At 48.2% G+C, this 19029-nt stretch overlaps 1 protein-coding gene and 1 long non-coding RNA gene across 31 annotated transcripts in view; one reads left to right on the top strand and one right to left on the bottom strand.

The window, feature by feature from the left end:
* Positions 1–13845: 13845 nt before the first annotated feature.
* LOC138845317 (uncharacterized) lies at positions 13846–16425 on the bottom strand. The gene is made up of 2 exons (XR_016221990.1): positions 16285–16425; positions 13846–14055 (listed from the first exon to the last, which is right to left on the bottom strand). It is a non-coding gene; the product is annotated as an uncharacterized LOC138845317 (long non-coding RNA).
* Positions 16426–16455: 30 nt separating this feature from the next.
* BTRC (beta-transducin repeat containing E3 ubiquitin protein ligase) overlaps positions 16456–19029 on the top strand; it is a 218483-nt gene continuing 215909 nt past the window's right edge. For 7 of the 30 annotated variants that reach the window (XM_008270378.5, XM_089314462.1, XM_051824125.3 and 4 more), the window contains exon 1: positions 16479–16668. In XM_008270378.5, the coding sequence (XP_008268600.1) occupies positions 16621–16668 (48 nt within the window). In that variant the 5' untranslated portion in view covers positions 16479–16620. Of the gene's footprint in view, positions 16669–16867; positions 17061–19029 lie in introns of those variants that run through there. The other 23 variants (XR_016221989.1, XM_008270376.5, XM_002718665.6 and 20 more) reach the window with 12 other exon arrangements.

Raw genomic sequence — 19029 nt, 5'->3', positions numbered from 1 at the left:
AAGCTGTACCTTGGAAATTTATATTTATCAAATAAAAGTTAAAAATTAAAAATTAAAAAAAGACACTGGATTAAGTCTCCTGGAGTGAGTTGGGTCTCATGTGACTAGATTAGTTATGGCAAGACAAGGTTATTTTATTGATTTATTTTGAATTTTTGTTGATTTATTTTCCATCTATTTGAAAAACAGAGTGACAAAGAAAAGAATGAGAGAAACTTCACACACTGATTCACTCCTCAAATAACGTACAAAAGCTAGAGGTGGGCCAAGCTGAAGCCAGGAACCAGGAACTCCACCCAGGTATCCCATTTGGATTGTGGGGAGCCCAAGCACTTACGCCATCATCTGCTGCCTCCCGAGACGCACTTAGCAGGAAGCTGGATCAGAAAGGGAGTAGCAGGCCTGGCACTGTGTCCTCGCAGATAAAGCCTCTGCCTACAGTGCCGGCATCCCATATGGGCACCAGTTTAGGTACTGGCTGCTTCATTTCTGATCTAACTCTCTACTATGGCCTGGGAAAGCAGCAGAAGATGGCCCAAACCCTTGGGCCCCTGCATCCTCATGGGAGACCCAGAAGAAGCTCCTGGCTCCTGGCTTTGGATCAGTGCAGCTCCAGCCATTGTGACCATTTGGTGAGTGAACCAGCAGCTGGAAGACCTCTTTCTCTCTCTCTCTCTCTTTCAGCCTCTGCCTCTGTAACTCTGCCTCTGGTATTTTGTTTTTTTCATTGTTGTTGTTATTGATTTGTTTTTAAATATTTATTTATTTGAAAGACAGAGTTATAGAGAGGAGCAGATGGGACTAGAACTGGCATCCTTATGGAATGCCGGTGCTTCAGGCCAAGGCTTTAACCCACTTCACCACAGCGCCAGGCCCTAGGTATTTTGTTGTAGCAACACAAAGTAGATTAAGAGCATCCAAAATTAAGGAAACCGGTATAAACTATGAACAAGGCCTCAAACGGTTTCTAAGCCAAACCAGGATGGCCACCGGGCACACAGGCCCTCACTAATCTGGCCCTAGATCTCTAGTGCACATGCCAGCTGCAGTTCCTTCTCTCTTTGTTCTAATTCACCCTGGTCCCCACCTCACCTCGGCTTTCCCCTCCCCCGCCCCTCTCCCACCTGTGTATTAACGTTTTATCCAGCTGGGCCTAGGACAGTCTCTTTCCCTCTCCCTCTCTCTTTTTAATGTATTTTTTATTTAAGCATAATATACATACAGAAAAGTACACAGAGTAATAAGGTTACAGCTCAATGAATTTTTTCAAAGTGAATACACCCGTGTAGCCAGCATGGAGTCTCTCTTCTAAAACACAAATTTGACTAAATAGCATTGAACGGTAATTTTAGTCTTTAGGCTCTTAATGGGACAACAAAAAGGGGAAATCCCACCATACATCACTCCTTAAAGACTTATCCTCACGGAAGCTTCTCTCCAAAATCTCCTCCCTCTTCCCTTCCACAGAAACGCACGAGCCCCCAGCACATCGGTGCTGGGGAGACAGCGAGGGGCGGAAAAAAGCGTTCGTGCTTTGCGGCACCGACAGTCCCACCGGGTGGGGCAGGGAGACTGAACACAAGCACCCGAATAACTGAAAACTGTGATGAACGCTCTGAAGCACTGCCTGGGTGGCGTCGTGCCCCGGGGGCGAGAAAGAGCCAGGGGGAGGAGAGAGGTCGCTCAGGTGGGAGGATCAGCAGGGAGGATCATCAGGAGGCCGGGGCGGGGCGGGGGGGGGGGGTCGGGGGAGGGCGACCTTGGCTTTGCGGGTTGGGAGGGGTTCTTTCTCCTCAGACTCCGTGCAGCCGGCCCCTCCCACCCTCAGAGTTTCTCCGCTTTCCCACCAGCGGCTTTCTTCCCAGTCTGCGTCTTTTAACACCGCCTCCTCTTTCAGCGGAATAAAGTTTCAGCAACACAAACCCCACTCCTTAATGAAGGAGAGAAGGGGGAAAGAATGGGAACTGGCACTTGAATTTTTTCCTTTTTTATCTACTCACTTTTTAGAAATTATTTATTTGAGAGGCAGAGAGAGAGTGCACGCGCGAGAGCTCTCATCATCTGGTTCACTGCCCAAACACCCACAACAGGACTTGAACCTAGTCATTCCCATACAGGTATCCCAATCTTTAAAAAAAAAAACTAAAAATATTTTATTAACAACAATAATTCATATTCATGGGGTATACTATGACATTTCTTTTTTGTCTTTGTGCTCCTAGAAACATTTTAAAAAATTTATTGTAGGGGCCGGTGCTGTGGCACAGTGGGTTAATGCCCTGACATGAAGCGTAGGCATCCCATATGGGTGCTGGTTTGAGACCCAGCTTCTCTTTTTCCAATCCAGCTCTCTGCTATGGCCTGGGAAAACAGTGGAAGATGGCCCAAGTCCTTGGGCCCCTGCACCCACATGGGAGACCCGGAAGAAGCTCCTGGCTCCTGGCTTCGGATCGGTGCAGTTCCAGCCATCGCGGCCATCTGGGGAGTGAACCATTGGATGGAAGACTTCTCTCTCTCTCTGCCTCTCCTCTCTCTGCGTAACTCTGACTTTCAAATAAATAAATCTTAAAAAAATTATTGTAAGATTTAAAATTTTTAGCAGTTTGCCCTAGTCACTTCATTATGAAGATACATATACATATTATATTCTTGAAAACAAGGATGTTACTATCACATAATGTGAGATTAATGACTGATCAGTAAGAAGGGTATATTGTTGTGTAGATGGTATAATTCTGTAAAAATATTTATAACTTGGGGCCAGCTGGGTAGCTGGTAAAGCCTCTGCCTGCAGTGCTGACATCCCCTATGGGTGCCAGTTCAAGTCCCAGCTGCTCCACTTCTATCCAGCTCTCTGCTGTGGCCTGAGAAAGCAGTAGAAGATGGTTCAAGTCCTTGGGCCCCTGCACCCTCATGGGAGACCCAGAAGAACCTCCTGGCTCCTGGCCTTGGATTGGCTCAGCTCTGGCTATTGAGGCTATCTGGGGAGTGAACCAGTGGATGGAAGACCTCTCTCTGTCTCTCTGCCTCTCTGTAGCTCTTCCTTTCAAATAAATAAATAAATCTTTTAAAAATATATTTATAACTATACACCAAGGATATGACATCCATACAATTTTTCCCAAATTTTTAAAAAAGATTTATGTTTTTATTTGAAAATCAGAGTTACAGAGACAGAAGGAGAGATGGAAAGAGGTCTTCCATCCGCTGGTTCATTCCTCAAGTGGCCACAACAGTAAGGACTGGGCCAGATGGAAGCCCGGAGCCGGGAGCTTCATCTGGGTCTCAGGAGGGTGCAGGGCCCAAGGACTAGGGCCATCTTCCCCTGCTTTTCCGAGGCCATTATCAGGGAGCTGGGTTGGAAGTGGGGCAGCCGAGACTAGAACCGGTGCCCATACGGGATACTGGTGTTGCAGGCAGCAGCTTAACCCGCTATGCCACAGCGCCAGCCCCAATGTTTCCCAATTTAATTGCTAGGCCAAACCTCCTCCCCTCCTGCACTTTTTGAAATCCACCTGTCTGAAATCGGTCTGTCCTCAGTGGAGTTGTCCCTGAACCAGTGTGCAGGAAGCCTGGAAGCTGCCTCCCTCTCTGCTCTCTCACACTTAGCACGGGGAGAATCTCAGAGGAGCTCTGACTAGGAGCTTAGAGGCTTAGAATCAAGGGTCTGCGCAGCAGCTGTAGCAGCTGCACTGCTTTGCTCCCCAGGCAGGGCACCCAGGGGTGCCTCACCTTGAAGGTGGAGGCAGCGCAGTCCACTCCCCGCCAGCCAGGTTTGGTTGAGAGTCATTCAAATTCGCTCCTAGGCCTGAGGAGCTGAATACAAATGCCTGTGGAGCCACCTTTCTTTTGCACCTCCACCCCCACTCCATTCTCAGACCCTGACCTCCACTCCCGCCTCCTGGGTATGGCGGGCATGGCGGCTTCTCTGAAGCACTCCCTGCGTCCCATTCCCAGGTAGGTCAAATGAGCATCATTTGCATGCGGGCCAGTGAGAAAGAGAAAGTTATAGGCCCTAAGATGCAGGTGCAGTGAGGGTGAAAGGGATGATCACGGAGATCTCCAAGTATTCTGGGATGGGACTCCAGATCTTTCTATGGGGCTAGCCTCGCTCCCTCCTTCACACTCCTGTCATTCCTCAGATGTTCTCCTTAAACAATGCTTCTTGGTGCATGGAAGAGATGGCATTGAACTTCAGGGTAGTTCTGTGACATCCAAGTCCTGCTTTCCCCCACCTCGGACTCAAATCTGCTCCCAGACTTCCCTAGGCTGACAGCTTGGCTGTCTAGACTTCTGTTTTCTTACAGACAAATGTACATGTTGTGAAAGCTTCTTCCACCTGAAAGTCCCCCTGGATATTTTCCTGGTGCTTTGATTCTGGAACCTTCCTGAATGAGCTCTTCTGCCCTGCAGGTCTGTACAGCTCCAAGACTTCATCTAGTCTAAACAGGCCCCTCGCTGGAAGCTTCCTTTGCCCTTCCTCCTCAGCTGTCCCCACCCTACTCTGGGCCTGAGAGACAAACCCAGATGGACTGTATGGCAAACTCGCTTCTCCTCTGGCTTCCATTTGGGTCAGGAGATCTACAAGGTTAGGCGCCAGGAAAAAATGAGGCTGGGATATGATTCTTTCAGGTCCCTCCCTGCTGAATGGCCAAGGAGGGGCTCCATCTGTGTCTGAAGGCCATAGCTATTGTTGAGGGGTCCTCTCCTCTCAGCTGCTGTCTCAAGATCTTGGTAACCATTCCCTGCCCTTGACCTTGAGCCCTAGGCATGGTATGATTCCCTGCAGTTGCTGGCACAGGGGTAGGCACTATTCCTTCTTGGTCTCCCTAAATCCTGCTCACACCTTTGTAAACAGACCCTTAATTAAACTCTCCTTAAATTGGCCAAGTTTACATATGCCAGGCCCCTGACTGATACAGGGCCACCAAGACCTGGTGGCATATAATTTTATGTTTTGTTTCCTCTACAAAATGTGGTTTCTTCAGGAAGGCAGGGCTCATCTGTTATCTACTTGCCCAGTGATGGACACAAAGTGAGGGGTTAATACTCCCTGATAGAACTAACCCCAGGGATCAAATGAAAACAGCTTCAGATGATATAAATGGCTGGAATATGGTAGCAACCAGATAAAGGACACCATGAGCTTGAACAAATGGTGGTGGTAGGGCTGGCACTGTGACAGGTTAAGCCACTGCCTGCAATGTAGCATCCCACATGAGTGCTGGTTTGAGTCCCGGCAGCTCCATTATCCAGCTTCTTGCTATTAATGTGCCAGGGAAAAGCAGCTGAAGATAGCCCAAGTCCTTGGGCCCCTGTACCCACGTGGGAGAAACAGATAAAGCCCCTGGCTTTAGGCTGGCCTGGCCCAGGATTGCAGCCATCTGGGGAGTAGGCCAACAGATGGAAGATCTCTTTCTCTATATATATAACTCTGTCTTTCAAATAAATAAAAAAATCTTAAAAAAATAAAATTAAAAAAATCTTAGAAAAATAAGAATGTTACTGGTGAGGTGTGGACAAAGGCCAGTTAAAGGGAACATACCTGTACAAGCTTTGACAAAGTCTACAAAGGCAGTGTGATGAATGTGCTGTTGCTGAGTCTCTAACAAACATAAGCCCAGAAATCACAGGCTAGTTTCGTCAGCACAAAAGGCTGAAAATAGATTAACCTCCCAAACTAGGAAAAACACGCAGCAAATGTATACAGTCAATTTTAAAAACTGAAGTGAATACTTTTTTGTTTGTTTAGAAAAAACAATACTATTTAGCCTTTAAAAAGAAGAAAATTATGTTACTTGCAAACTGATGGATCTACACCACACTAAGTAAAACCAGCCAGGCCTGGAAAGATGAACACTGTGTGAATTCTCTTACATATGGAATCTAAAAGTCAAACTTGGGGTGAGTGTTAGGGCACAGTTGCTTAGCCTGACACTTGGGACACCTGCATCCCATATTTGAGAGTCTGGAATGGAGTCCCACCTCTGCCTCCATTTTTAAAAAATATTTATTTATTTATTTGAAAGGCAGAGTTTAGAGAGAGAGAGGTTGAGAGACAGAGAGAGAGAGAAAGGTCTTTCATCAGCTGGTTCATTCTCCAGATGCTGCAACAGCCAGGACTGGGCCAGGCTGAAGCCAGGAGCCAGGAGTTTCATCTGGGTCTCCTACGTGGGTGCAGGGGCCCAAGTACTTGGGCCATCCTCTGCTGCTTTCCCTTCTGCTTCCACTTCTGACCCAGCTTCCTGCTAATACACTTGAAGCAGTAGATGAGGGTTGAAGCGCTGAGTCTCTTCCACCCACGTGGGTGACCCAGATGGAATTCCCAGCTCCTGGCCTTGGTCTGGCCCAGCTTTGGTTATCGTGGACATTTGCGGTGGGGTGGGGTGAACGAGCAGATGAAAGATCTCTCTGTGTCATCAGATACTTAAAAGTTATCATGGAGCATCCCCTTGATATATTTTTTTTCTGTAAGAACTTTGCCTACAGAACTTTTATTTTTTATTTTTTTGACAGGCAGAGTGGACAGTGAGAGAGAGAGACAGAGAGAAAGGTCTTCCTTTGCCGTTGGTTCACCCTCCAATGGCCGCCACGGCCAGTGCGCTGCAGCCAGCGCACCACGCTGATCCGATGGCAGGAGCCAGGTACTTATCCTGGTCTCCCATGGGGTGCAGGGCCCAAGCACTTGGGCCATCCTCCACTGCACTCCCGGGCCACAGCAGAGAGCTGGCCTGGAAGGGGGGCAACCGGGACAGAATCCGGCACCCCGACCAGGACTAGAACCCGGTGTGCCGGCGCCGCAGGCGGAGGATTAGCCTAGTGAGCCGCGGCTCCGGCCTGAGCATCCCTTTGATATCATCCTGGATATATCTAATCAATCACTGGGTTCCATGAATTCCATTCTGGACTTCATGGGCTTCTTTCTGTTCTCACCACGTCCCTCTCGCAGTCTGCCATCCTCTCTCCCAGAAGATTTCAGCAACCTTGACGTCCTTTTCCCAGCCTCCAGCTGTGTTCCATTCTGATCTGTTCTCCACCCTGGGCTCCGAGTGCTTTCCTAAAAATACAAATCTGACCGTGCTGCAGCCCTGCTAAAAATGTGTCCGTAGTTTCCCACAGCCCTTGGGAAAAAGTCCAAGTGCTTTAACTTGGCCTACACGCTGGGGTGAAAGTGAGGATATTTTAGAGCCAGTGAGGTACAGGCAGTGACCCCAGTTAGAACAGAGGTCAGCTGGCTTACCTGACCTGGGTGTGCTGGCTGAGTAACTACGGGGTTCTTCATAGAACCCCATAGTCTCCTCTTGCATCCACGGCCACTCTTCCCTGAAAGCCACACTGACCTTGTTTTGGCCCCAGGATGTATCATCAAAAATGCAGTTATCTCTGCCTGGTGGAACATCACTCTACCACCTTATCTCCACCCCCACAGAGCTGCCCCAAAGGGACAGATAAGGATGGACTTGGTGTGTGACAATGGGAGCATCTATTGAAGGAACATAATCCAGATCAGTGCAGGTCATTGTTAATAATGTCTCCTTCAGGGGCTGGTGCTGTGGTTCAGTGGGTTAAGCTGCCATTTGCAATCTCATATTGAAGTGCTAAACCCGGTCTGCTCAACTTCTGATCCAGCTCCCAGCTGATGTAATTGGGAGAACAGTGGAAGATGGTACAAGAACTTGGGCTCCTGCCACATGTGTGGGAGACCTGGATGAAGTTCCTGGCTTCTGGCTTTGGCCAGGCCCAGCCCCGACTGTTGTGGCCATTTAGGGAGTGAACAAGCAAATGGAAGATCTCTGTCTCTCTTTCTCTCTCTGCCACTCTTTCAAATAAATGCAATAAATCTTAAGGAAAAAAAAATATCCTTCCACTAGGCACGAGAACACAGAGCCTCAATGAAATCAGCAAACTTTCAGACATGAAGAACTGACTCACGCTCTTTTGTGAGGATAAAGAAGTAAGGGACAAGGGGAAAATTTTTTTAACCTCCAACTAAAACAGGATCTCTCTTCCCAACTGAAATACACAAAACCTTTCCTGTCTTCTTTGCACTTTTTGATCCTAGGATTAAGCCTATAAAATAGTCACAGGGTTTGATGGGGTTTATCCATCACTGTACTTCCAGTGAACCTTGAGTTTAGAATGGTTAACTCTGGAAAAGAGCTCTGTATTTGTGGGGTAGGAGGGGAGAGGAACAGAGAAGGGGGAATCCTAGAGTTTGGAAGGCAACTTGAGCATGGAGGGAGCTCTAGACAGCCAGAGGTCAGCAGCAGGCACCTAAACTTCTAGGCACTGGGGTCATACCTGGCTGCAGATTAGAACCAGTCAGGGGCTTTGTAAAATTACCCTGCCCTCGCTCTACCACAGAACTATTGAATCAGAATCCCGTGGGGCAGAGTTTAGGCATCAGTGCTTTTTTTAGATTGAGAATACAACTAGGTAGAGCAAAGGGGGATAACATGGGATGAGAAAAAAAACAAAGGCAGAGGCATTTCTGACTCCAGACAGCTGTGTGTTAAACACCAAACGCATACTATGAGGACAGAGGTTAAAAGAGCAGCCTAATATGCCTAAAGAGGCGTAGTGGCTCAGGGGTTGCCTAGAGGAAGCAAAACTTACAGACTGGCCAAAAAAAAAAAAAAAAAGTAGAAGGCTGGATAACACCAAGTATGGTAGAGTAGTGTAGTGAAGTGCAGTTGTGTTTTTTCTTAGGTGGGTGTTTGGCACACTAGTTAAGATGCCACTTAGGAGTCCAGCATTGTGGTATAGAGGGTAAATCCACTGCCTGTGACACCAGCATCCCATATGGGAGCCAATTCATGTCCCAACTGCTCCACTGCCAATCCCGCTCCCTGCTAACGGCCTGGAAAAGTAGCAAAAGATGGCCCAAGTGCTTGGACCCCTGCACCCACTTGGGAGACCCAGATGAAGCTCTTTTTTTTTTTTTCCTAAAGATTTATTTATTTACTTGAAAGTCAGAGTCTGCTGGTTCACTCCCCAGATGGCCGCAACAGTCGGAGCTGCGCCGATCCGAAGCCAGGAGCCAGGACTTCTTTTGGGTCTCCCACGTGGGTGCAGAGGCTCAAGAACTTGGGCCATCCTCCACTGCTTTCCCAGGCCATAGCAGAGAGCTGGATCAGAAGTGGAGCAGCCGGGACTCAAACCGATGCCTATATGGGATGCCAGCATGGCAGGCGGCGGCTTTACCCATTACGCCACAGCGCTGGTCCCCCAGATGAAGTTCCTGACTCCTGGCTTTGGCCTGGCCCAGCCCTGAAAGATGGAAGATCTCTCTCTCTCTCTTTCTCTGTCTCTGTAACTGATTTTCAATAAATAAGTAGATCTAAAACAAAAACAAAAATCAGCTACATAGGATGTCTGTATATCATATCTGAGCGCCTGATTCACATCCTGGCTCTTCCTCCAGTTCTAGCTTCCTGATGATGCACACCCAAGGAGGCATGAGTTGATGGCTGTATTGCAATTCAGCATTACATTGCCCAGCAAGTGACCAGAAGTACATACGCCCAAAGGTGTTCTCGTTTAGAGGAGCACATAGGAGGTTTATCTCTGCAGTTTATTTGGGGTGACTGAGAACCAGAGGCATTGTTGGCAGTGTTTGAATAGGTGAAATGTCGGGAGATACACCATCAGACTGCTACCCGGGACCGGCTGCTCAGGGTTCTTCACACAAGGCAGAATTCAGATGTGAGACAGAGAGTAGCGGTAAGCATGCTGGCAAAGTTGAATGAAGAGAAATTATGAAGAATGTCACCTGAGAGCCCAGGTGAGCAGCTCAGTGAAGAACTGAGCCCGTCTGCGTCAGAATGCAGGCTTTATGGATGTCAGATGTAGGCCCTTTTGCTCCTCCCCTTCCGCCCTTTCTGGGACACTGCTGGATGGGGGGCTTTCTGGGTGTGAATTGCCCCCAAGAACTTCAAAATAGTCCCCTTGGTGAAGGACAGGTGAGATTCCCCTAAGCTGCCTCTAGGGAGAGGGCTGGGACCCACCCAAGTAGGCTATTAAACAAAGGCAAGACTTTTGTTATGTAAATACTAGTTTGTTTTCAAGGCTTGCTTCCTTGTTCCATCAGAGATTCCATTTTTCTTCAACTCCTTACCTGCACAAACACTCATGTGTATCTAGCTACCTTAATAAGACTATTAATCATGTTAGACATATACATGGCTACATGAAAAGATTTTTTTTTAAAGATTGATTTATTTATTTGAAAGAGTTACAGAGAGGGAGAGGCAGAAGAGAGGTCTTCCACCTGCTGGTTCACTCCCCAAATGGCCGCAATGGCTGGAGCTGGGCTGGTCTGAAGCCAGGAGCCAGGAGCTTCTTCCAGGTCTCCCACGTGGGTACAGGAGCCCAAGGACTTGGGCCATCTTCTATTGCTTTCCCAGGCCATAGCAGAGAGCTGGATCGGAAGTGGAGCAGCCGGGACTGAAATCAATGCCTATACGGGATGCCAGCATGGCAGGCGGCAGCTTTACCCATTATGCCACAGCACTGGCTCAAAAGGATTTTAATATCATAGATACTGAGTGCTAAAAAAATGAAACGTAAGGACATATATAAAACAATATTGTATTTGTGAGTTTAAAATAGAAAAGGCATAGGGCTTTGATGATAAAGGGATTCAATAATCAGGTAAATTTTTAAAAATTAATTATTTATATCTTATTTAGAAAGGCAGAGAGACAGACATCTTCTCTCCGCATGTTCACTCCCCAAACGCCCACAACAGCTGGGGCAGAGCCAGGCTGAAGCCAGGAGCACAGATCTCAATGCAGGTTTCTCACATGGGTGGCAGGGTTTCAAGTACTTTAGCAATCACCACCTGCCTCCCAGGGTGTGCATTAGCAGGAAGCTGGAATCAAAAACAGAGCCAGACTTGAACACAGACACTCTGATATGGGCTGTGGGTGTTCCAAGCGGTAGCTTAACCTGCTATGCCATGTTTGCCCCTAAAGTGAGATTTAGATGAAATGTTGAAAGATGAGTAAGAAGGAGGGGGAAGCGAAAGCCTTCCAGACCGGCAAAATGACTAACACAGGCCAAGGCCAAGAGGCAGCAGTGTGCTGAGCAGAGATGGCTGGGAGAAGAGCTCTCTAATGGGAACAGAGGGGCATACTGAAGCGAAATGGAAAGTGAGGCTGGAGACATAGGATTGGATAAGAGTATGAAGTTCCAGCAAGCCAGACAAAGGAATTTAAACAAACCTAAAGAGATAAAAGTGTAAGGCTGCTACAAAACACACCAAACACTGGAGTAAGGGAAAGGGTTTATTGGGGGAAACATGACAGACTGGAGGGAAGGGGCAAAGAAGGAAAAGGAGAGCGTAGGAGAGAGAGACAAGAGACAGAGGTTAGGAGATGGAGAGGAAGAGAGAGAGAGACAGAGAGAGAGAGACTTGCTCAGGAACAGGTCCTTTTAAAACTTTGCCAGGGTGCGGGCAGGGAAGTAGGAACAGCAAACCCCAATAGGATGGGGGTGGAGCTTGACACTGGTGGTTGGGCCATGTGGCCACCTGGCTTCCAGCAATGGCAGTGGGGGCTAGAGCCTACGATGGTGTCAGGGTGTAGATTGTGCCATAGATAAGACTGCGCCATTTTCCTAACAAAAAGAGCCACAAAAGGATTGAGCAGGGAAGAAATATGATGAACGTGGAGTCTAAGGTAGATTAGCAGATCAGCTGGAAGGATTTTGAGTTCCAAGAACTAGATTGGAAGTGAATATGATGAACCAAGCAAAAAAAAAAAAAAAAAAAAGAAAAAAAAAGGCAATGTCTGGAAAAAGTCATTGGAGATTGGATTGGAGATTGGAGGTGGGGGCTGGAAGAGACATTTGACACATTACCGGCCAAGCACAGATTCTAACAGACAAAAGTGAATCTAAGGGCACTCTGAGGTCTTAAACAGGACGTTAGGGGAAGAAATTGAGTCTAGCGGTAGCTGTGGTTTCTCATGTTGGAAGTCCATTTTCCAGTGAAGTGGAGCTTTGAAGGTTCCAATGATTCAGGGTTCTCCTTGCGTGACTGTGCTGTAAACAGGCTCACGAGTGCACACATCTGGGAGTCGCCAGAGACCTTTCTTTTCCAGATGACGTAAGAAGGGGCCAGAAGGAGGTTAATTACCCAAAGTCAACGAATGAACTGCTGAAAGGAGGCACTAGAACCAGGTCTCTCAATTCCCAGCCCAGTGAAAACTTTCCTAACTCATGTTAGAGATGGAGGGCTTGAAATCAAGGCAACCCATATTTGGATTTCCCAGACTGCCTGACCATGATTGGGTAATTTCAGTGGAGGACTTAGCCATTCTGCGGTCAGCACTGTCTGCTCAGTTCCAATCCATGTGCATATGAGCTATCACAACCATTCCTTATGTTTGCTTTACTATTCCTCACCTCTACACAACTTTTCAAAGGACTGTCACTTGCTGCCAGGCTTATATTTTCTTTTTTTTTCTTTCTTTCTGTTTGACAGGCAGAGTGGACAGTGAGAGAGAGAGAGAGAGAGACAGAGAGAAAGGTCTTCCTTTGCCGTTGGTTCACCCTCCAATGGCCGCCGCGGCCAGTGCGCTGCGCTGATCTGAGGCCAGGAGCCAGGTGCTTCTCCTGATCTCCCATGGGGTGCAGGGCCCAAGCACCTGGGCCATCCTACACTGCACTCCCTCGCCACAGCAGAGAGCTGGCCTGGAAGAGGGGCAACCAGGACAGAATCCGGCGCCCCGACTGGGACTAGAACCCGGTGTGCCAGCACTGCAAGGCAGAGGATTAGCTTATTGAGCCACGGCACAGGCCTCAGGCTTATATTTTCATACTCCTTTATGGACAGAAAATATAAACAAGTGACTTCTCAACAGTAGAATCTTAGAGCTTGAAAGATCTTAACCTTTCTACCCACTTGAACTGAAACCCTCTAGACAAAACCCCTAATGGATAGTCATTTTACTTCTACATTTTTTCAGGAATGGGGCAGTCTATTCCTTTGTAAGGGAACTTCTATTCACTAGAAAGTTTTTTTTCTTCCTTAAAGATGTATTTATTTATTTGAAAGGCAGAATTACAGAAAGGGGGAGAGAGAGAGAGATTTCATCCCCTGGCTCACTCCCCAAATAGCCACAATGGCTGGAGCTGGGCAGGTATGAAATCAGGAGCCAGGAACTTCCTCCAGGTCTCCCATGTGGGTGCATTTAGGCCATCCTCTACTGCTTTCCTAGGCACATTAGCAGGGAGCTGGATTGGAAGTACAATTAACAGCAGCCAGGACATGAACTGGCGCCCATAGGATGCCTGTGTCTCATTACCCATTATGCCATAGTGCCAGCTCCTCTTCTTCTTATCTTAATCTTTTTTTTAAAGATTTATTTATTTCATTGAAAGTCAGAGTTACACAAAGAAAGAGAGGCAGAGAGAGAGAGAGAGAAAAGTCTTTCATCTGCTGGTTCACTCCCCAATTGGCTTAATGGCCGGAGCTGTGCCGATCCAAAGCCAGGAGCCCGGAGTGGTGAGGACTCTGGCACAGGAGCTTCTTCCAGATCTCCCATGCTGGTGCAGGGGCCCAAGGGCTTGGGCTTGGGTCATTCTTTACTGCTTTCCCAGGCCACAGCAGAGAGCTAAATCAGAAGTGGAGCAGCCGGGACTCAAACTGGTGCCCGAATGGGATGCTGGAACAGCAGGCAGCAGCTTTACCTGCTATGCCACAGCACTGGCCTCTCCTTTAATCTTAATCTGAGTCCTATTTTACTGCAGACTGCTTCAGTAAAAATAGCACAGACTTCAGATCGAAACAGACTTGGGTTAGGATCCTGATTATGTAATTTGCAACATGACTTAAGCAAGTTTTTTTTTTAAGATTTATTTTATTTGTTTGAAAGAGTTACACAAAGAGGCAGAGATAGAGATCTTTCATCTGCTGGTTCAATTCCCAAATGTCTGCAACAACTGGAGCTGGGCTGATCTGAAGTCAGGAGCCAGGAGCTTCCTCCGGGTCTCACATGTGAGTGCAGGGACCCAAGGACTTGGGCCATCCTCCGCTGCTTTCCCAGGGAGCTGGATTAGAAGCAGAGCAGCCAGGACTTGAAATCTGTACACATATTGGGTGCTGATGCTGCAGACTGGCGCTTTAACCCGCTGCACCACAGCACCAGCCCTTAAGCAAGTATTTTTAAAATCTCTTATCAGTCTCATTCTCCTCATGTGTAAAGTAGGGATAATAACATCTGTTTTACAGAGTAACTATGAACACAGGCGATTATGACTGTAAAATGACTAGTCCAATGCATAGCACGAAGAACTAACAAAGTGATGGCTGTTGTGCTCATCGTCATCATTCCACCTGTTGGTCCTACTTTGTCCTATGGAGCTACATACTTGCCCTCAAAGTCTTTCAGACACTTGAAGTTAGCTGTCGTGTTACTCCTACATGTTCTTTTATCCTGTAAGCATCCACCAACCATTTTCTCTGTCGGTCTTCTTGTCCTTGGCTTTGCTTCTGCAGAAGGTACCCACAGACTGTGGTGCCCATTACTGAGCTAAGTGCTCCAGGTGTGGCCTGCGAGAGGCAAAGCAGAGCGAGCACTGAAGCCTCCCACCCAGACACTACTTTTCCCCAAATGGCTGCAACAGTCTGGGCTGGGCCAGGCTGAAGACAGGATCCAGGAACTCCAGCCAGGTCTCCCGTGAAGGTGGCAGGGCCCAAGCACTTGGGCTATTCTCCACGGCTTTCCCAGGCCCATTAGCAGGGAGCTGGAGCAGAGTGGAGGGGATGCTGCACCACCACCACAGTCCCGGGATGAGTTCTAAGTCGTCTCCATTTTGCGCATGTGTAGAAGTTGTTTTCTTTCTTCCTTTTTAAATTCAAGAAGAGTAAAACTTTAGCTGAAAGCTGATTATGTGCTGAGTTCTGTGGCTATAGGGATGAGTAGGACAAGGCATCAAAATCTGCGGGCTCATCCTGAGAGGCCCTCAAGCTGTCAGCATGGGTGGGGCAACGGCACTCTTCAACAAGAAGCACTGGAGACAAGTTTCGGTGAACATGTCTGCTTTGACAACCACGTGCCTCTTTAAAGGGCAGGCAGAAGGGGCAACACTCATTCTGTAGGATAGAACCGATATTGGCCGCTATGCTTCTCCAGTCAGCTTGAAGGTCACGTAGCTAGGATAGCTTTCCAGGTGTCCTAAAGGGCATGCACCACACCCGGGAGCTGTTTACCTGATTGGCAATTGCAGGGCCCTTTCACAGGGGTGGTGTGTGTGTGTGTGTGCTCGTGCGCATGCATGTGTGCGTGTAAAAATGCCTGGGGCTCCTGCCACCTGCCAGCAGTCCGATTGTAGGGTCCTTCCTGGGAGGCGTGGTGTACCATGCCTGCTCATGATCCTGCATGGGCAGGGCAGGCAGACCTCCCGCCAGGTATGGTATCACCCACATCCATCCTAGAAATGTAAGCTCCACAAAGAAAGGGGCTGGGTCTGTCATGTTCACCAACGAAGCCCCATTTTTTGAGATGACGTCGGTACACAGTTATGTGTTGACAAAATGTTGAACGAACGAATGCATAAAGGAGTTTACAATAGAGTTTTCTTCTGTGGGTGAAACAGCATTTTCCTGATCTAATTATTTTTTGGGGGTAAATTCTGATATATTGCACCAGCCTCATTTTGTGTTTTTTTTTTTTTTTTCCTCCTAAGATAGACCCAGTTTCCAAAATAAAATCCTATTGTCCCTTTAAGAGCCAAAGAAAATACTTCTATACTTTACGTGCTGAGTGGCTACTGCAGTCCACCACTGAAGGGCTTTCTAAAGCACCTGTTTGACCTTCAGAGCACAGGGCTTACATCCCAGGGTTAGCAGTAGCAGGCTGCGCTTTTTGGGCTCCTAAGAACCCAGAACTTCCTGAGCCTAATTCCATCCGGCCTGGACTGGCTGATTGTTGGGGGAGAAAAGGTTTCTCGAGAGAAGTGTGGGCGACAGCTTAGGAGGACCTTGAAATTCTGCTTTGGTCTGTATGCTGCTGCTTGGTGCACTCTGGCTTGGCGCCTGTGGGTCACAATCTCTCACAGACGCTAGATACATGAAACTGGGGGATGTCCAGTCCCCAGAACCACAGTCAGGGGAGGGCTCTTGAATCCTCTGACACCTTTTCCCAGTATCTGGGCTACAGGTGAGGCGCTGGTCGCCATCTTGATAGAAATGCTAGGCAAGCCGCACTGGCGTCGCTCGGTAACCACGGAGACGCCCACGCCCCCTCCCGCTTCGCATCCGTAAGGACTGTAAACTACCTTTCCCATCAGCCGATTTGCTGTACTTGACGGCGAGTTGTCTAGATCGGCCTCGTCTGCAATCGCGACCCGGCCGCAGTGAACGGCGGGAGTTGCGGTTCACGGCATGGCCTCACTTTTTGCTGCGGGAAGCTCCGGGACTACAAATCCCGTGAGCCAGCGGTCTTACGCATGCGTGCGGAACAGCTGGTCCTCCTCGGCCCCCCTTCTCGTGCCTGAAAGGTAAGAGAGGGCGGGGGGAAGGAAGAGGAGGCGGGATCCGGGAGCTGCGTTGGCTGCGGCCTGGCACCAAAGGGGCGGCCCCCGAGGAGAGCAGACCGGGTGGCCCCGGCGACTATGGACCCGGCCGAGGCGGTGCTGCAGGAGAAAGCGCTCAAGTTTATGGTAAGGAGACCGTGCAGGCCGAGGAACCATGGAGGTGGGGGCGTTGGCGGCGTCGCTGAGCTCCGGCCTGGGCCGCCCGCCCACTGCGGGAGGGGGTTGGCGAGACCCTGGGCCGAGGCCAGCGGCGGGGGCGGCTTAGAGGGACTGGAGCGGAGCTCGGGGGAGGAGGCTGGGGGGTGCGGAGGGGATCCAGAGGTGGGGGGCAGCAGCTCCGCCATCTTGTGGATGAGGAGCCAAGTGACAGCGGGAGCTTAATCGAGGAGGGGTCTCCTGGCGGCGCGCGGGGCCCGGGAGGGAAAGGGGCGTGGGGACAGTTACCGAAGAGCTGAGCAAGCCGGGTGGAGAGACGCCGTGAGGCCGTTGGTAGGGCCTTCCCAGTGTCGGGGTTACGGGTAAGGCCCCGGAGAGGAGGTGCATCCCCGAGTGGGGAAGGGGAGCACGGGACAGTGGGAGCACAGACGTTGGGGGTAGGGTGGGAGCGAGCAGGGCCGATGCGGCTGGGCTGAGGGCTTGCAGATGGGTGAGGGGCTTGTAGTTTTGTAGAAAGAGGGGGAAGATAGCCTTTGCCTTGAGGGTGAATCCCCTCTTAGCCAAACTACTGTTGACAAACTCTGGAAGAGGAGATAAGGACAAGGAATAGGAACCCGTGGTGACAGTCCGTGGGCGAGGAGGGGGTTGTTGACTGTGAAACAGTTGTCAGGAAAAGGGATCTATACCTGGTTTGTAAGGAGAGGTTAAGTACTTGTGTATGAGGTGATGAAAAGCAAGAGGCAGATTGCCAGAGAGACATGGGGACAAGGGGTTGGGGCAAAATTAATGTCTAATAGAGTGAAACAGAACTTGAAGCTTCAAGTGGGAGGCAGTGAAGTGTGGGATCCACGGGCTGTATCATGGGCTGGGAAAGGCAAGCCGTGGAAATTATGGTTGTAGAGACCCATGACAAGTGATGAGGTCGGTGGAGAAATTCAAGAGAGGAAAAGGGAAGGCGAGGGATGTAGCTAATGAGATAAATTGGGATTGGTGGGGGGCGCCCCTCAGTTTTAAGTTTGTTGAGCATAGCAGGGGCATGTGGTTGGATTGTGGGTGTGTAAACTCCTTAGAGCCTTTTTACTTTGTATCCCACTTCTCTATCAGCATGCTTATGTTGGGCAAACTTGTATAATCTGAGATTTGATGCTTTTAATCTGATGCTTCTTGTGTATCCTAGGTGCAAAACAAGACTTTGTGGCTTTTACTTAACAGGTGGCTTTAGGGACATTGATATTATTTGCAGTCAAGTCTTGCTTTTCAGACCTAATTGTGATCTGCCACTCCAAATCTTATTCCTTTGTTAAAAAGTTATTTTGTATCTTTGCCTAAAATACCATAGCAGATTAAATACTAACCTAATTGAATTTAGGCTTAAATTTCTCCATTTATAAGAATATTTTTCAGAAAATTATATTTATAATTTTCTGTTAGTACTTTCAAAAACATCTAATTAAAGTTCAGGTGTATCATGAACAGAATTCCATTGAACCAGAAGGTTCTTGAATTTATGCCCAATGTTAAAATTCTAAAATATGAAGAAGAGACCTTGCTTTTTCTTTTCTTTTGGAAGTGAAAGTTACTTTATCTCTACAGCCAGATCCTAGATTCACGTCAGAAAAGTGGCAACTTCTTATTTTTGCTTGCCTAGTTAGAAGGAGGGTTGACTCTTAATCCTAATCCTGACGAAATCCTGAGTTGTGTCAGATTTATGGAATAATGTGATTTACAGATCATAAAGAGACATTATGAGATCATCTTTTTTTAACTCCTCCTTAAACCTCAGCATGGGAACATTCTCAAGTGCTTGATCTTTGCTTCGTATCAGTGAGTTATGTCTCTGTGATGGCTTCCTGATTGAGTTAAAGCCAGGCCATGTAGTGGTTTGCCACTTTTGGGACGCCATGCATTATTAAATGTTAAGTCAGTTTCCATAGGGAGAAGTCAAATTTTTCTTTAATTTTAGTTAGTTTCATTTTTGACTACCTATCATTATGGCTGCTGTTTGAGAAATGGCCAGTTGGAAGAGAGTCACCAAGAGTGATGACACCTTAAGAAGAAGAGCAGAGAATGGAGAGTTAGAGGTTTGGAATTCTCTTCCAGCTCTGTAACAGCCTTATTATGAATCTGAGTAAGTCACAACTTCCCTTTGGTCCCATTTACCTTTCTGTAGTATTCCTAGTTTATTTAGAGTCAATTTGTGATAGAAAGATTAAAAAAAATTATTTGAGAAGCAGAGGTGAGAGGGGGAGGGGGCAGAGCAAGGGAGAAAGCCTGAGACCACCCATCTTGTAATTCATGCACTGAATGCTGGGAACTCAGTCCAGCTCTTCC

Source organism: Oryctolagus cuniculus, chromosome 15 (assembly GCF_051225735.1).
Source record: "Oryctolagus cuniculus isolate XC-2025 breed Fujian yellow rabbit chromosome 15, ASM5122573v1, whole genome shotgun sequence".
NCBI classification, from domain to species: Eukaryota; Metazoa; Chordata; class Mammalia; order Lagomorpha; family Leporidae; genus Oryctolagus; species Oryctolagus cuniculus.
The sequence above is the reverse complement of the archived record's forward strand: the minus strand, read 5'-3'. Positions and strand labels throughout refer to the sequence as shown.